Source organism: Talpa occidentalis, unplaced genomic scaffold, assembly GCF_014898055.3.
Source record: "Talpa occidentalis isolate TD23 unplaced genomic scaffold, MPIMG_talOcc4v2.1 talOcc4.12, whole genome shotgun sequence".
NCBI lineage: Eukaryota > Metazoa > Chordata > Mammalia > Eulipotyphla > Talpidae > Talpa > Talpa occidentalis.
The window spans coordinates 14,677,459-14,694,046 of record NW_023601212.1 but is presented as its reverse complement, the minus strand read 5'-3'; the positions used below and the strand labels follow the sequence as shown (position 1 = coordinate 14,694,046).

General features: G+C 52.3%; 1 protein-coding gene across 3 annotated transcripts in view; it reads right to left on the bottom strand.

Annotated features, from left to right (window-relative positions):
- The window catches only part of ZBTB16 (zinc finger and BTB domain containing 16), a 178,054-nt gene that overhangs the window by 78,720 nt on the left and 82,746 nt on the right, over positions 1–16,588 (bottom strand). For all 3 annotated transcript variants that reach the window (XM_037505309.2, XM_037505307.2, XM_037505308.2), the window contains exon 3: positions 8,673–8,770. In XM_037505309.2, coding sequence (XP_037361206.2) covers positions 8,673–8,770 — 98 coding nt within the window. The remainder of the gene's footprint in view (positions 1–8,672; positions 8,771–16,588) is intronic.

The following is a 16,588-nucleotide window of genomic DNA, read 5'->3' as shown; positions in this document are numbered from 1 at the left end:
AGAGCCCAGTGTGCCCCGTGCTCCAGGGCACGGCACAGAGCTCTGTGGGCAGTGCAGCAAGGCACACTTTTTATAGTAAAGTCCAGTAAGGACTTTGCAAATTCTAATCCTGCTCATCTGCGGGCCCATGCTCTCTGAAACCTGAGAAAGCATCTGGGGGACCCAAGAGAAACAGGAGCCAAGTCAGAGAAGCCCCTGACTCCTGACAGACACGGGGCAGGGGCAGCCAAGGTGGCAGGGGCTGGGAGCACTCACTGGGCACTCTTCAGCAGGCCTCCCCAGGCCTCCGGGCAGCACTGCGTCCCCCACCCCAACCAGAGATAGAGGAAGACAGAAGACAGACAACGCAAAAGAAACTCAAGAAAAGGTCGACGCAGAACAAGATGAGGGACAAATAGGTGGAAAGAGAGGCAAGCAGGCTGGGGGAAATGGAAGGTGAGTGGGAGAGCAGAGCTGGAAAATGAACACCTGCCCCCACAGGGCCCAGAGGAGGACCCGGCAGAGAGACTGACCACGTGCAGAGGCAGCCCGTCTCCCAGGCACGGTCCTGGACTCTGGGGTCTACACCAGCCTGGCTAGCGGGCCAGGGCATGAAAGCTGAGAGGAGAGTGGATGCAGGCCCACCAAGAACCCTGGCAGGTGGCATGCTGGGGAGACCGCTACAGGAAGAGGCCTTGGGACTATGAAAACGGCCCTTGGTAAATCCCACACAAGCAAGCAGCCCCTACCCTACAGCCCCTCTATCCACTCATCCTCAGACTGAAACAAGGTCCAGTCCTGCAGCCCAGGACTTAGGAAGGATGGACGGAGCCAAGAAGAGGATATCCAGTCACACAGCAGCCAAGAGGGTGTCCGGGCAGCCACCCCTCCAGGGCCACTCAAACCCTAACAGGAACGTCATCCTCGAGGTTGACAAAAATCTCATAGTGGCACGAACAAGGGTGGAGGGAAGCAGCCTCCCTATTTCAGGAGAGAAAAATCAGAGCGAGACAGGGAAGGCGAACAAGAGACACGGAAAGGGACAGAGACACACAGAAGAGGGAGACAGAGAGAAGAGGTTATTACATAATTTCCACTTCGCTCCTCCACCCTTAGAATCATGTTCTAACTGACAGGCTCCTCTCTGAGGGGGGAAAAAAATGACAAATCCAATCCAAAATTCAACAGCCTGTGTTCTGTTCGGAGAGCACACAGTGTACTGTACAGCCCATAAAACTCCAAACAGCCTCCAGACACTGCAGCAATCGTCCTCCATCAAAACACTTTGTCTTGCATACAAAAATAAGACACAGCGCTGAACGGAATACAAAATCAGCCCATTACAGTACAGGGAGACTGCTACTTAGCAACGAGGGGGCTCTAAAGCCTCGATGCTCTACAGGAAGCAAAATCTGTCGAGCCTGTTGGGCAAATGATAAACATTAGCAGTATTAAAAAACACAAAAGCCATATAAATGGATAGACATCATGTGGAAACGAATTTATAGAATACATTGGGATGGGGGACTTGCGTGCAGGGGGAGAGGCTGGGATCCAGAGGGGCAGACGCCACCAGCTTCCCCAACCCCTGCTAAGGCACCATATGGAGGTAGAGACATGTGGATTTGGGGGGAGGGCTATGCGAACCCCCTCTTCACACAGGGGCTGGAGGTGAAGGGGCGGGAGGGAAGTGGTGAAAACACTGTTTAATACAATGGCCTGCCGTGAACTTTCCCAACTTTCTCCGTTCTGCTGGCCCTGGGGGTGGGGGGCAGGCCCAGACACACCCATCGACACCCTGGCGGGCAGACACGGGGGCTTATCAGCCCCGGGACCAGCATCACACCCAGCACCATCCCAGGTCCCGTCACTTGCTGTAAACAAAATCTCTAGCCAAAAAAAAGAGCAGACAACAAAACCAAAAACACCCCATCTGGGTTAGAAAACTCAGTATATTTCATCAGGTAAAGGGGAAAAATACTCTGGCTGTGAATCAGCAGCAGGGTTTCGGATCCCAGCCAAAACAGGAGCTAAAAAGCAAAACCATATTCTTCTGGTCTCAGTCTAAGGCTCTTGAGGCAGAAAGGGAGAAGGGGTGGGGATGGGGGGCAGTGAGGAAAGGGGGGGCAGAAATGTATTTTTCATCAGCCAGTGTATAATTTATAAACAGCATTAAACAGTTTTTGTTTTCTTTTTCCTCTCTCCCGTGTATGGGCTTGGACAGCAGTCAAGCCTGCATTAATTTCTGCTTTGGGTACAGTGTGTTCTTGGAGGCACATCTGCAAGCGATCATAAACTCTCTGGAATGCTGGCAGAACATCCAGACCTGCCGGCAGGCCAGTGACGACACCACTCTGGGAAAAAGTTCGGGAAGCAGGCCAAGTCCAGAGGAGGGAGGGCGCAGCGTGTTCCAGAGAGAGCCAGGAAAGCAGGCGCTGCTCTCCGCTCTTTCCTCTCTCCGCACCCCATAACCTCAGACCCCGAAAGGAAGGCAGGGGGTCTCTCGGAGGCACTCAACATCCCACCCCGTGCCCTCTGGAGGTACATGGAGGGCATCACAGGACCTGGGGAAGTTTCTTGCGGGTTTCCCACTACTTTTATCCCGATGGCAGGTTAGCCCGAGCCAGGCAGCCTGGCAATCGTCAGAGAACAGGCAGAGAGGGGTGGCCTAGCAGCGGGCACGGAGCTGCCTGGATCAGCCCCGGTCTCTTGCTCTTAGCAGACACCTAATCTGGGAAGGGAGAGGCCCTGGAGACAGGAGCTGTGAGGTCAGGGTTGCTGCAGGTGCTAAGAAGCCATCTTTGAATCTGAAGATGCCCCTCCAACCACAGGTCTGTGGGCTCACTTCCCACTTTGGGGAATTTTCCAGCTACCTCGCTACCGCCCCACTTTCTCTATCTTTGGGAAGAAGAACCCCAAAACCCAATGCTCAGTGATCCAAAAGGAAATATAAAACAAATGCAATCCACAGATCTGTGACACAATGCAACTTTGTTTTCCATTCGGGGAGGGAACCAAGCTGGTTTGTGACCCTAACCTGTGGAGCCCTTTTCCTGCCAGATGGGGCCAGGCCCCCAGTGATAGGCCCCGGCTACCCCAGGCTGCCGCTGGAATCAGAAAATCTATCCGCCAAATACCGTCTTCTTTCCTGCTGGCTCTGACTATGGGGAAGAGGCCGGCCTCAGGGCTGGTTTCTGCACAGCCACGGAGAAGGGGGCAGAGGGCCGAGTCCAGGGAGCTGACCCTCTGGCACACTGTTGTGTGCCCCCAAACAGTGCCAGAGATACGAGCTGCTCCACACGCCAGCCACATCCCAAGATGGACTGTCAGTCATGCCACTGACCCCCAGGGTATAATAAATTCTATATCCCATCAAGTTCACATCAGAAAGTCCTACAGTCCTTTCCCTTCCAGAGGGGGGAATGTGCCTCTGCCATTCTCGACCTTTCAATGACTTTTTAGTGCCACAGAAAAAAATCAAATTATGCTGCTACTCCAGGCCCTCTAGAATCTTGCCCCCAAACCCCCCACCCCCATGCCGGCTGCACTGCACATCAATAGGCAGCTGGGGCTGGCTCAGGTGGGGGACACCCTCCTCCTTGGAATCTCTTCCAGATCTCTCTCTTGGCACTTTGAATACATTACCTTCTTTTATCACTACCTCACGGCCCACCGGACCCTCTACTAGACTCCAGCTCCTGAGGGTAGGGCTGCGGTGCTGGCTCCACTGTCAAGTGCACAGAGCCCAGCCTACAGCTAGTGCTTATTCAACGTCCTCTGGCTCCAGAAATGAATGGCACTCCGGTAAAAGGAGCAGACCGGAGAAGCAGGCAAACTCCTGAACAGGATGCGGCCCAGTGAACACTAAAGGCAAGGAGTTCTGGGTGTGTTCCCTTCTAAGCACCAGGCTGTGGGAAGTGCTACCTATCGGGCACCTCACACAGGCAAGTGCAACCCTCCTTGAGTCACTGCCCATGTCTGTGGTCTCTGCAAAAACATTCCAGAGCTACAGTCACTTTTTGAGGGAGAATGAGGAGTGGCAGGAGAGACAGCAGTGGCCTGTACATGCTCCAGGACCCCAGTCCCACAAGGGAGGGGGCAGCAAAGTGGGGGGCAGGGAGACTTCAGACTGACCCAGGGACACAGAGGGGCTGGGTTCCTCACACAATCCTGCACCCACCCCAGGCTCCCCCTCCAGCAGGAACATCTCTCCTTCCATCCCAGCCTCTGTGCTGGGCCTCACACCCTCCCGATCCCAAAGCCACCCCTGAGAAGCCAGGGCCAGGGGAATCAGCCTCATTAGTTCATGAATTGGGTTATTGTTTGTTAATTTAAACTTATTGTTATCATCAGGTATATCTCATAAACACTTGATTAGTTAACACATTCGAATGGAAATAAAAACTTGAATTAAATGGAACATTCACTACTACTATTTAGGGTCTTAAAAAAGAAAGAGAAAAAGGAAGAACTGTCTCGAAGAAGGGCCTCCTACAGGGCAAACTTCTAATTAAACAAATTGTCAATTTCAACACAATGAAAACTGATTTAGGAGTATAAATTTAGTATGCTAGTCACTGGAAATAAGACCTCACATTGTCGATCCCATACAGGCTGATTTCCTTGGATAGGGAAATGCACAGAGAAGGGGAAGACCAGGAGAGAAGTGAGTGTGTGTGAGTATGTGGGGGGGGGGGGGGTAGGGAAGAGGCAGAGGCAAACAAGCCAGCGTGCTTTATCCTATCACAAATAACATCTCCGCAGAATTCAACGTGGCCTGTTCTCGAGCACTGGAGAAAGTCTCCTTGCCTCCTCCTTCACCCCACCCCTACCAGATTAGAAAAAAAAAATTAATCGTGTATGATGACAAACTTGGCTCAGCACTCACTGTACACACTGTACCCACAAGGCTGGCGCCCAGCCAGGCCTGGCCCCAAGCCAGAACTACAATAACAAACACAGGCCATGCTCGCCAAGGGGGGTGGGGCAGCCCCCTCAGCCAGCGAGGAAGTGAGCACGGGTCCTTCAACTCCACCAGCACAAGAAAACAGCAGGAAGGTGCCGGTGCAAGGCCAGCAGGAGGCTAAGGGACGGGCAACCCGGCCCAGGCCCAGGCCCAGACTCTTTCTCCTCCACCAGCCTCCTTTCAGACACTGGTCCCCTGGATTCTGGACCCCCTATTGTTGATTTAGGCTCTGTACAGCTGCTCCATTCCTCGGTGATCTGTAAAGTGGATCTGCTCCCCAGACCTTGGCCTTCCAGGGGCCATTCCTGCTGTCGGGTCCCGGCAAGGAGGCTTCAGAACAGAACAGGAAGAAAGTCTGGTGGCATCTAGGGTCCCCGGCTTCTCAAACACATCATAGTTCTGTTATCATGCAGGAGTGGGGGTCAAAATGTGTAAAACTAGACGTCTGCCCCCTGAAGGTGAGTGAAGAACTGTCACCCCCAATTCCAACCCCCTGACCAGACCCTGGGCTCTCACTGTTTAGCTGGGGCACACAATTCGGCAGGTGGGCTAGTCATACAAAGACCCTGCTAATATTTTATTTCCCAGGGCCTCCCCGGGTGGCGCAACGGTTGAGCGCTGGGCTGTGAAGCTGTCCGCAGCCTCTGCAGCACCGGTTCGATCCCCGGCCCCCGGCGAGGGCCCCACATGGCATGCAGACCTCTCCTGCTGCCCGCTGCTCCCCTCAGCAGTGTATTTCGTCGGTCTGCCTGTTCTGTTCCCCACTCTGGCTCTGGTGAATTCTCTCACCCTCCCGCGCTTCTGACTGTACCCAGTGCTTGTATAAATTAAAAAAAAAAAAGGAATATTAAAAAAATATATATTTTATTTCCCAGAAATCCTGGCACGGGGTGAAAGGTATACAGAACAATAGAAAGAAAAAGCAGGGAACAGAAATGGCGGAATCTATGCAGGCTTCAGGCTCTGGGCAAGAGTAAATGAAAGCACGGTTGGCCCATCTTCCTCCCCCATCACCAAATCCTCCTTCACAAGGGCACTCCAAGTGAAACGCAGAGAAACTGACCCTTTGCCCACCAGACTACAGGTATAGAAGCCAATTCCCAAAGCTGCTGGGGCATCTGGAGGAGACCCCAGTCCCTGCAGGACATCAGCCGGGCAGCGGAGCAGCCCTCGACCTGCTCTGGCTCAGACGCCCCCCATGGAGGCACGTCACCGCTGCTCCCTCACCGGCCCCACCAACACCGTTGAGTATGCTCCGTGGTGGGTACAGCGGCTACCATGCTTAGCCAGTACAGACCAGCGGGCCCCTGGCAGCCCCCAGCCAAACCCTGGGACGCAGTCCTAATAGTTTATTTTGCAGGAGACACCCAGTAGGAGACTGTGGTTGCCCCGGGTGCTCCTAAGCCTCCCAGGCTGCTCAGCACCCATGGGCTCCAAGAATGTGCTGTGCAATGGCTGCACATAATGGGACTGACCCTGTGTGCAGGCAGCTTCTAGTCTACTGGAGGGACAGAGGGAGAGGGAAGTTACCCAGACCCAGCCTCCCAACTTCTCTGAGGCAGGGGTAAGTACTCTCAGCTTACCGCCGAGGAGTCGAGGCTCAGGAAGCCCACATTTCTTGCCCAGGGTCACATGGTCAGGAGGTAGGTGCCTAATACAGAGCCCTGACTCCCAAGTAGAGGAGCTAAGGCAAGTCCCCAAATAACCACACCACAAGGAAGAAAGAAGGTGCCAGGCCACAGCTCCGGATAAGAAACCGTGCACACGCAGAAGGCAGCACGATGGCTTCCAGCTGGAGGTGGGAGCAGTCGCGGATGGCACTGTGGAAGGCCCGTGGCAGGACTGGAAGACTGAGAAATGGTATTTCAAGCAGAGGGAATGGGGTGAGAAAGCCACAGGGTCTGGGAAGCAAGGTGTGTGGTCTGCATCCAGCAAAGCAAGCAGCCGATGTGTCTGGCAGAGCATTGGCCCCTAGTCCAGAGGGTCTAACCACCGAGATGACCTCTCTTTCCAGCTCTATACACAGAAAGGATGCTCACAGGCTGAGTTTGGAGGGGCAAGGGAGCTTTAACCACAGGATGAAAGGGTGCACCCTGCACCCCAGTGTCCCATGCCCCTTAGAGACCACACAGGGGTCTGGATCGGGAGCGGAAGAAACAGAAAACCCACACCCCGCAGGCGGGGGCAGGCGGCCAACCTGGTTGGCGGATAGCTCATGAAACCCTGAACACCATGCAGAGTTGAAGGGAAGCAAGAAGATACAAGGTGCAAGTTCTAAAAATAGAACAAGAAGGAACACAAGTGGCAAGCAGGTGCCAAACACAGGAAAGCCTGGACTTGGGACTCCAGGTCAAGGTGGGACAGGTGGGCAGGCAGAGTTGGTTCAGTGGAGCAAAGGGTAGGGGTGGGGCATCCTGGGGGAAGGAAGCAGGGGACACACAAAGACCTGGGGTCAGAGTGGACACACCAGGACAGACAGCGTCTACTGTGGCCCAATCCCTGCATGTGGAAGAGGGAAGAAAGGAAAAGGAGGAGCTGGGGCATTTCAGGGGAGTGAAGGCCAGGAAAGAGAGAGCATCCGATGCAGGGCAGAGTCACCCTGCAAGGCAGAGGCAAACAGGAGCCTAAGAACCTTCCAAACCCACAGACATGACAATGCAGGCGTGGACGGAGCGAGGACAGATGGCAAACTGTCAATCAAGCCAGGAGCTTCTGGAATAAGGGGATGGGGACACGCCCCCGCCCCAGGACAACAGCTTCTGAGCTGAGGAAAAGGAAGTAGAGGCAGATGCAACTGACATTTATTAAGCACCAGCTGTGTGCGAGGAGTGTACAATGGGTGGCTTTCACATGTTCTGTCACCTGATCCTCAAAAGCAGCGTTGTGGGCTTCAGAAGACAAACTGGTCAAGGTCACACAGTGGTACAGGCATGATTTGAATCTTTCTCTGCCCATCTCCAAAGCCTGTGCCCATTTCACAAATGCTCACCCGCCCAGAGGGCCAGATGTTGGAGGCAATATGGGCAGAAACACTGAGAGTTGGCAAAAGAGGAAAGCCAGACCAGAGAAGACAACTCTCCTTGGCCGCAAGACGTGACCCCAGGGTTGAAAAGCCCCAGCCTGGCTGGCAAGGGTGGAGGCCTCAGCCACTGAGGCCAGGTGACTCCTCTCTGCCCCTCCCCCGCCACACCAACCTCACCCGGGCACCCTGGACATTAGGTGTGTCTCGCCTTTCCACGCCTCACAGAGCAGAACAGCTTTGCCCAAACACGAGCAAAAATACCGGCAGCCGCACAGCCAACCCCACTAGAATTGGATAAAATTAACTTGCAAAAGACAGCACGTTGTAACTAGCTTTGTGTTCCAACCTTTCTATATCTATTTAATTAAAGGCTCCTGTATAATGTGAACCCAATAGTCAGATTCATTAGACAGCGAGAACCTAATTCCACAACTGTTTTGCTAATGAAACTGCAGACTACTTCGGAAGGTAGATCACACAGGGCACCGGGGGCTACCCTGCCCTGGGAGACCCCGCAGAGCGGAAGGGTGGGCTCATCCAGATGGTCCAGCCAACGGGATGACCCCCCCGGTCCATGAACTCAAGGGTCATCGTGCAACAAGGGGGACTGAGGCCCTGACCGGCAGTGGGGACATCTGAGTTCTGGGTGGGGGCCAGAGGGGGCTGCCTCAGCTCCAAGGGGCCGGTCGGGGTGTCCTCGCCTACCTGAATGAGCCAGTAAGTGCATTCTCAGTCGCAAACTATCCAGGAACCGCTTTCCGCAGAGCTCACACCCGTACGTCTTCATCCCACTGTGCAGCTTCCTGTAGGGAAAGGAAAAGACAGGTTGCCGCTGCACTGGCTCCACAGAAGGCCTCCCACCCCTACCTGGGGCTCACCAGCAGGTGGATGGGAGGAAGGGAGACGGAGGGCATGGAAGCCAGAGGTGGGTGCTAAGGGACATGACTCCCTGGATCTTCAGACAGCCTCAATGGCCCCTTCTTCCATGGAGGCTGCCAAGGATGCACGTACTCCGCCTGAGGCCTGGAAGAGCAGGCCACGTGCTACTGCTTCACCCACAGAGACCAAGACTAAAGTCACATCCAATTTCAGAGGAAGGACAGAGAACCCAAATCCACCAGACAGACACGAAGCTTATGGCCATGCCAGCACAGGCCCTCTGTGGGGCCACTGCCTCAGCCACAGCGTGGCCCTCATTTGGGTCTCAACCATGCGGCTCACTGCCCAAGGCCTTCATCCTCAGGAGAGCTGACCCCAAACCCTCTCCCGCTCCCACTGCAGGGGCTGGTGTGTGTGGGGCTCTGAATGAGCTGACGTCTTATTGAGTCTTTTTGGATGCAAGATGCTCCTCACAGGGCATCCAGGCTGCAGGGACTCCCCAACACGCCTGCCCTCCCCCGAAGGCCCCGCTCTGGAAGCATCGTCCCTTTATTTCGTGCTGGGGATTGAGTCCAGCAGAAAGAAGAGCTTGAAGGGGGCAGTAATCATTTCAGCTTTACCATCAGGTCAGTTCAGTGAGGTGGCTTGGTAGGTATGTCCACCCCAGGAGGACAGAGGCTGGTCAGAGGTGCAGCCTGTGACATGCTCCCACTGACACCCCACTGGAGCCTTTCCCCACCAGACCCCACTGCTCAGTCTACATCTAGTTAATGCAGGGGGTGGGTGAGTGGGGAGCTGGGCACTCAAGAGGGTCTGCGCACGGCAGGACCAGGATGGAAGCACGAGCTGCTGGCTGCTGTGTGGGGTGGGCCATCTGCCCGAACACTGACTTTCCTCCCCCACACACTCTGCTTCTCAGGCCCTTACGTGCCACTGTGGAGTCCAGAATCCACCCCCACCTTGTATTGCCACCTGCCCTGCCACCTGCCCAGGGTCTGGGCCTTGAGGAACAGGGTGGGGTGGCGAACGGTAGCCCGAGGTAGGAGCTGAGAGGCAGGGGGAGTGGGGATAGACAGAAGCACGCACAAGGCTCCCTTAGAGCCAACAGACTGTTACCATCAGAATGTTGATGTGTTGAGACCGTAACAGAGGGTTGTGAGCTGCTGGTGCTGAATCTGACGAAACAACAGGTAGGGGAGGGGGTATCTTATACCCGCAAATGGGCAGCACCCAGATCACAACAACTACACAAAGCCACCCACCACCACCTTCCAAAACCCACGATAGAAACCCAGCAGTGGGTCAAACCACGCGGGCCCACAGGAAGCCTCGTCAGTGCATAGGCCAACCGGTTCTGTGGTCTGGAGACATCCGGGTCAGTGTACAGCCTCGAGAGCTGGGCACCCAGTCCCTCCGCAGAACACTTTCTCAATCACAGTTTTGTTTGCTTGCTTTCCCTTTAGCCTCTTGCCAAAGGCAACAAGTGATTTCTCAATATCACACACATACACCCTCACACACACACATACACTCTCACCAGTGACACTGTAGTGTGCCTCACCCCAATGTTATCTTGTCCCTGGCCACAGCTGCTCCATCCCAATTGAGAAATAGTAACAGTACAGAACATTTTCAGCGAACATTCTTCACTCTAAATATATTTCACAACGCCAGCCACCAGGCCATGTCCTAATAGCATTCTGAGCAAAGCATGTTCTTAAACTGGTGCCTAACACATGTGTGTGCAGGCTCCCATGTGGACACACACATGCAGCTGAGCATCCCCATCACAGGGCTCTGCTTTCCTCAGGGATGGGGAACAGCTGAGCCTCCCCACCCCCTGTCCCGGCCACACTCGTGGTTAGGTCTGGGGTGGCAGCAGAGGCATTGTCATCTCATTTAGTTCCATCACAATTGATTTCTTAGCTTCCAGAGGGGCCATCTCTTAGGGGGTGGCTGTCAGGAGCAACAGAAGGACAAACAGCCACTCAAATTTGTCCTCAAAGAACTCAGGATTGACCAGACTTTGGGAAAAGCACCCCAACCCTGGTCCTGGAGGCCCATCTCTCTCCCCTGCAAATCAAGTCTCTCACCTGGGTGAGCCCTTCCGGAGAACCTCGCTGCCTTTACTGTCGATGTCAACGGATTTGGCTGGAAATTGGAGGACGTGGCTTCATTTGGCCAACTAGATTGGTGCGCTTTGAAAGGTGGTGGCCCTTCACAACAGAGGGGTCAGGGGACAGAGAAGAATGCCAGGGGAGCAGTCAGCCGACCTGGACCCTCATCCAGGGACAGGCCTGGAGAAATAATGCTGTCCCAGCCCAGTGTTTCACCTCTAAGTCAGGTGCGGTCATTATCTGAGGTCTTGGTCCCTTAGCAAGCCTACATTTCATTAATCAAATACTTACCCATATCTTTTTACCTCGTCCCCAAGGGCCCTTCGAAGGGCCACTATTATTCTCTCTGAGTCATGTTTCACTTGTGTGATGCCCTAGACACTCTGACAGTTAGATGAGGACATTCCATGCAGAAACCGACCCCTAGTCCCAGAATCTAGTCATCTGAAAACCTTCTGATCCAGCTGAGCCAAGTTTCCTTCTTTATTCGTGGATGGTCTAACTTTCAGTGAAAGAAAATTCCAAAACTCATCGCCAGTCTTCCTTGGCAAACATTCTGCTGCCGCCCAGGTTCCAGTCCTCCAAAACACAGATGTCCTTTGTGTCCAGTTCTTAGAGTAAGGGCACTGCCCTGCACCTGACCCCCTGACTCAGTGGCCCACACAGGTTACCAGAGTGTGGTGTCCACACATACTACAGGACAAAGGTCCTGCCCCAGGCAGTGACACAAACTCAGAAGACAACAGTGAAACACTTTTAGAAGCCTGGGAGTTCAACTGTGCCTGGCACTAGTTTGCTGTTATCTTTAATTATGCTCCAAACACCAAGGGAAGAACATGAGACAGGGGACACTTCTAATTCTAAGGAAAAGACAGTGAAGACTTTGAGTGCATGAAGGGGGTTGGCTACCAGCAGATTCTCCATGACACAGTCTACAGAATGGCCAATGTGGAAATAGAATTCCAACTGCTTTCTGGAGCAAAAGAACAAATTTTTAGGAATTCATGGCTTATCACTCTTTAGACCACTACCCACCACCACCACTACAGGATGCAACTGCAAGGCATTTTGATAAAAATGGAAATTCTGGGACCTCCCCTGGTGGCGCAGGCAGTTGAGTGCCACGCTGTGAAGCTGTCTGCAGCCTCTGCCGCTGCGGTTCAATCCCAGCTGGTGGCAAGGGTCCCAGACAGCGCGGCAGACCTCTCCTGTAGCGCCCGCTGCTCCCCTCAGCAGTGCATTTCGTCAGTCTGCCTGTTCTGTTCCCCACTCTGTCTCTGGTGAATCCTCTCACCCTCCCACGCATCTGGCCTGTACCCCATTTCTTGTATAAATAAATAAATCTTTAAAAAAATGGAAATTCTGCCCACCCCTCCTTATCACATACACTCATATTTTCCCAGTCTGGTCCTGTCTCTTCACTAGCTGCCCAAGGGCACCCAAGGTCATCTACTGTAACACAGGGAAGGAGGGCAGTTGAGGACATTTGTGCACCTCTCTGCATAGCTGCCATCTTTGCTGAGAAAAAGCAACACTGATGAGCACTCTTTCAAAAGCAGCCCAGTTACTGGGGCCTCCCTGGTGGCACAAGGGGTTAAAATCTCAATGCTATCAAGCTATCACCAGTCACTATGACCTGAGTTCAATCCCCAGGCAGGGAGCTACCCACATGGTGCAGCGGACCTCTCCTATCTTGCCCGCTGTTCCTCTCAGCAGTCTATCTCAGTAGACCCACCTATTCTGCTCCCCACTCTGTCTCTGGTGAATCCTCTCACCCTGTACCTTTGGCCTATACCCCAATTCTTGAATGCATAAATAAATCAATCTTAAAAACAAAAAACAAAAGTAGCCCAGTTACAGCCCAAGCATCTCCATTCTAGACCCAGTGGGGACTCCATCCCCCACATAGGTTTCAGGTCCTCACTATCTATTATTGGGGAGCAGGCTCAAGTTCCCCCTACTCCAAGTGCAGCCCCACCACACACCACACCTGACCTCCCGGGGAAACTCACCTTGATTTTAACAGATTTTCACTGGTGTCTAAAAAGCAAAAAAATAACCCCTGATAGAGTCATAGCTATTTTCTCAAGAGAAGTGAATCATAAGAAATTAGAACCAAGTGAATCCAAAATTTTAACAATTAGGAAAGAAAGACTCATTCCTTCTAATTAATTCTTAACCACAAAACTCTCAGTAGTAAAACCAAGCTAGAGGGCCACATGCACTGCTGGGCAACCACTATGTCTGAACATTCATGAAAATTCTATCTGCCTTATACTACGAACTGTGCAATGACAGAAGCCACATCTTTCTCCCTTTCCTCTGCAGGGTCTAGTTCAATGTTCAATGCTACCAAGAAATTCCTCCATCTTAGGTGGGGTCTAGGCATCCTTCCTCTCATCATAATAAAATTCCAAATGTAAGAGCTTTGTGGGCAACCCCAAATCTATAGCTGGGCCCTATTGTGTGGGCTCCTGAAGTCGACACCAGGAAGGCCAATGGCTATGTTCTAGCCACATAAAGCCCGGACTTCAGCCCCCCATCTCTCACTCTCAGGTTAGCCCCCTGCCTACCCAGAACCCAATAGCAAGAAAAGAGGAAGCATGAACAGAGTTAAGCCAAATGCTATCCTCCCAACCCTCAGTCTCTAGTTAGAGGACCCTAACAGCAGCTCCTAAGGGGTACCCTCTCTATCTACTCTCTGCAGCAGGAGCCCAGCCTGCCCCCACCCCACATGGTTGAGGACCAAGAGGAGAAAGCTAGGAGAGGGGTCAGCAGTGCTGCTTGCCAGAGAGAAGGCTACAAGGTCCAACTGCCCAATGTTTCACTTCTTTGCAAGTTCCTCTGCCCAGAGGCAGATCTGACCAACAAGCAGGAAGATTGCACAGGGAGTTCTGTCCCAATAGCTCAAGGGCTGCATGCCACTCCCTCTCTCCTCTGGAGGTGGGGAAGTGGGAGAGCATGGAAATTGAGTGTCCTGTGAGCTTTGACAGGGAGCCAGCACAGAGAGTAAGAATCTGCAACTGGGAAAGCGAGGGGGAAGGAACTCCAAGCTGGACTCCCACCACCTTTGAATGAGGACAAAAGAGGGGAATCCAGGCTCTAGTGGCTTTTATAAGGTTATGTTTTCCTTGTTCTCAGCTTCTCTGACTCCATCCCCAAACCAACTCTCAGTTTCAGCCAATGTGGCCTCAGAGAGCCTTCCAACTCCCCCTCTGCCTGTCTGAGCTGTTCCACAGGCAGAAGTTGCCCCGAGTTGTGGGACTGATGGCTTCTCATCCCGTGACCATCAACTTGACTGCTCAGAGTGTCTAAGGTACTCAGAATAGACAAGGACTAGAGGGAGATCGTGCGAGTCAGGTCCAAAGAAAGGTCTAACGAGCCTCCTCTCAAAAGTCTGCCACCTCCATGGAACCGATTTCCAAGCTCCTCTACTTACCCCAGGAACCCAGTCACCACATAAACCTGCAGCTTCACCGGGGAGCAGGGCCTGGCCGACTGGCACCCACTGTGCTGGGTCTCCCCAGGTGGACGGGACGAGGCAGGACCCTCATCCTACTCTGCCACTGTTTTCTGTCTCAAAGCAACCAATGCTTATGGGTAAACCTGCTGGTAAGAGGACTCCGCCTTGGTCTTGCTCACCGCTCCACTGAGAAACAGAACCGAGAATGGGAAGAGTCACGTATTTCAGCACCGGGTTTCCATTCTCCCCCACTCTCTTACATCCAAGGATTTACCTTTGATGTCCATTTGCCTTTAATTCCAATGGCCAGGGGAAGACCTAATAGTCAATAGCATTCTGAGCTCCAAGTTTAAGAGGAAGATATAAATGTGAAGTTATTAGACTATGAGAGATTTACTCTTGAAAGTAACTTCCAGGGTGGTTGTGGGTTGTTTCCATAGTTGGTCCAATCTCCTGTAATTTCTACACATGCCTTTATGTGGGGAGGAAGTATTCAGAACAGAGCTTGTTCTAGTAGAGCCCTCCACCCTAAGCCAAAAAGAGTCATTGACAGGACATCTGGAAGACTCAAAGAAGGCAGCTTACTACCTAAAGGTGACATTCTATCTTCCCCAAGGAAGGCCTGTTAATGCCACCCCTAGTGACATATTCTAGTCTAGGTTTGTCATTATTCATACCCAGGTGATTCTCCAATGGGCTTTCTTAGAAAATCAAGTCCACAATTCAGGACTAAGCTACTTATGAGTTCTTCAAAACAGTAAGTCCTTGAGCACAGGAGCACGCATCTAGGTCTACTCCACAGCCCTCAGCACAGATGCAGGCAGCCAGAGAAGACAGGAGAAGCTGGTGTCTGGGTAGAGGTCACCCACCTTCCGAAGACAGAGATAGCTGGTCACAGAATGTAGCCTCAGGCCACTGGGAAGAAAAAGAAGGGATAGTTCTAATCTAGGCTGGGGGGAATGGGTCAGTCTCATTTTCTCAAGGCGTAAAGGAAATTATCCTTTTACCCAATTTTTTGTTAATGTTGAGATTAGACAGTGATTTGACAAGCTGAGAATGCTTAGCTGATATTACCACAAATTATCCTTCCAGCAATAGAGTTCGTTGCTCCCTGACTAGTCAATATTAATAAACATTACCGAATGCTTTTACAACACAATTTATTTTTTAATACAGCTCTTTATGTATGCCATAAAGTAAATATACCAATAAAAGGCAAGGGTTTCAAACAACAGATTGAAAAAAGCAACCAAGAACTAAGAGAAGGGCAGTTAACACCTTCTGTGCTGCAGGATGAGAGTGATGTGATCACACAGTGAGGGTCCCTCTGCTGGGGGCCTGGAACAGCAGGACCATGGAAGATGGTGGTCATTTGGTGGTTTCTAAGCTATATAATGGGAGGGGGAGAAAACAGCAAAGACGACATGTTTTTTTTTAAGAACTGTCTAGATTTAAAGTGTGATGTACTGAATACAGGAGACCTGGTTTTCACTCTCACTGTGCCCATAACCTACCAAGGGTCTGGGTCAGACCACCTACCCTATCCCCATCCACTTACTAACACCTTCCCAACAGGGCAAGGTTTTCGTAGAGGCTGTCTTAGGCCCTTTCCAATCACGTGTATGACACAGAAAACCTGTGGGGCTGACCTGGGCCTGTTGGAGAGATGGACTATAACCTTCATGACAGATCCATCCGATTCAGACCCTCCACCTCCATCGCTGACCCCGGAACATAGGAGGGACTCAGCACATTTTTGTTGAATGAATGAGCCAATCAACAGGAAAGAGAATTCAAAGAGAAACATGCACAGGTGGAAAAAGTCCACCCCGACACACACACACATACACACACACACACCCCAGCACAAGAACAGTTGAACCTCTATAGTCCAAAAGGGAAGATCTTCACAGGCTTCTTAGAAAGTCATGCATCCTGCCTTGCCCTGGGATCAAGGCCAGCCCAGAGCAACTGAAGAATGGAAGGAGCGGTCCTGAGTTTTAAAAATATGACGAAGGACAATGGCATTCCCCACGGCCACCACCACACCAAGTACAGTGCTTTCAGATAAGGCTGCCTGCCAGTGTTAAAATACGATGTCAGAAATGACAAAGGGGCTTGCTAATCTCCCTGCAGCAACAGCTCAAAGAAGGATCTTCGGG